At 39.9% G+C, this 1553-nt stretch overlaps 1 protein-coding gene across 1 annotated transcript; it reads right to left on the reverse strand.

The window, feature by feature from the left end:
• Nucleotides 1–302: 302 nt before the first annotated feature.
• LOC131619036 (uncharacterized mitochondrial protein AtMg00810-like) lies at nt 303–1277 on the reverse strand. Its single transcript, XM_058890179.1, has one exon. It carries the CDS (start codon nt 1275–1277, stop codon nt 303–305), a length of 975 nt encoding a protein of 324 aa, XP_058746162.1.
• Nucleotides 1278–1553: the final 276 nt, after the last annotated feature.

The following is a 1553-nucleotide window of genomic DNA, read 5'->3' on the forward strand; positions in this document are numbered from 1 at the left end:
AAACCCAGTCAAAGCGAGTTTTCCCCGTCAACTTCGGGACGGGTTCGGGTGGATACCCGCGAGTACGAGTTTTGTTGCCATCCCTAACTATAACTAATTATGAACTAGAGTTATTAAATACATTTGAAGATAGGAGACTATGCTAACTATAATTAGTTTAACTAACTCTGACGCCCTCCCTCAAGTTGGACTGTGTAGATTACAAAGTCCTAACTTTGATATAAAGGACAGAAAAGAGGTAGCATGTAAGGGTTTTGTGAACACATCAGCAAGTTGAGAAGCTGAAGGAACATGAAGCAACTTTATGACACCCTGTTGAATCTTTTCGCGGATAATATGGCAGTTAATTTTGATGTGTTTGGTGCGTTCATGGATGTGGAATTATGTGCGAGGTGGATAGCTGATTTGTTGTCGCAGTATAGAACAGAAGGAGCAGTAGCATGAACTTGTAAATCTGCCAAAATATAGTTAAGCCATTGTATTTCCCTAGTAAGTTTGGCCAAAGCCCTGTATTCAGCCTCATACGAGGAAGCAGACACAGTTTCCTGCTTCTTAGATTTCCATGAAATGATGGCAGAACTTAGGAAAACACAATACCTTGTGATAGATTTCCTTGTGTCAATGCAACAAGCCCAATCAGAATCTGCAAAGCCAGTTAATTGCAAGGAATTGGCAGCTGGAAAAAATAGTCTCTGAGAAGGAGCTGATTTGAGATATCGAAGGATGTGAATGGCAGCTTGAAAATGAGATTGAAGAGGCTTAAATAAGTACTGACTAAGCTGTTGCACATAATAAGCTATGTCTGGTCTAGTGGTAGACAAATAAATCAGCCTTCCTATTAGTCTCCTGCAAGCATTTACATCAGAGAAACTGGCGCTTCTAGTATTGGTGAACTTGAAAGCGGGGTCACAAGGCATAGAAACAGGTTTAGCTGCCAAAAGACCACTATCTACAAGGAGATCCAGGATGTATTTCCTCTGATTCAGGGAAATACCATGACTGGATCTGGAAATTTCAAGGCCAAGGAAAAATCTTAGAGCACTAAGATCTTTGATACGAAACCTGTCATCCAAAACAAACTTGACAGAAGAAATTTCAGACATATCATTTCCTGCTAACACAAGATCATCAACATATACTAATAAGGCTATAAAAGAAGTGTTAGTGGACTTGGTGAAGAGAGGTTGAACACCATAGGATTGTTTGTATCCAAGAGATAAAAGTGTGTGTGTGTGTGAGTTTATGATTCCATTGCCTGCTAACTTGTTTGATTCCATATAAAGACTTATGCAATCGACAAACCTTGTTGGTCATTTTAGAATTTGAAACAGATAAACCGGGAGGGATTGTCATATAGACTTCCTCACTCAAATCGCCATGCAAAAAGTGCATTGTTCACATCAAGTTGTTCCAAGAACCAGCCCTTTGCAGCAGCAAGTGCCAAGAGAATCCTAACTATAGTCAATTTTGCAACCGGGCTAAATGTCTCAAAATAATCTACACCTTCAAGTTGAGTATAGCCTTTGGCAACAAGTCGTGCCTTGTGCCTTTCA

This window comes from Vicia villosa, linkage group LG7, assembly GCF_029867415.1.
Source record: "Vicia villosa cultivar HV-30 ecotype Madison, WI linkage group LG7, Vvil1.0, whole genome shotgun sequence".
In the NCBI taxonomy this organism is placed as follows: Eukaryota; Viridiplantae; Streptophyta; class Magnoliopsida; order Fabales; family Fabaceae; genus Vicia; species Vicia villosa.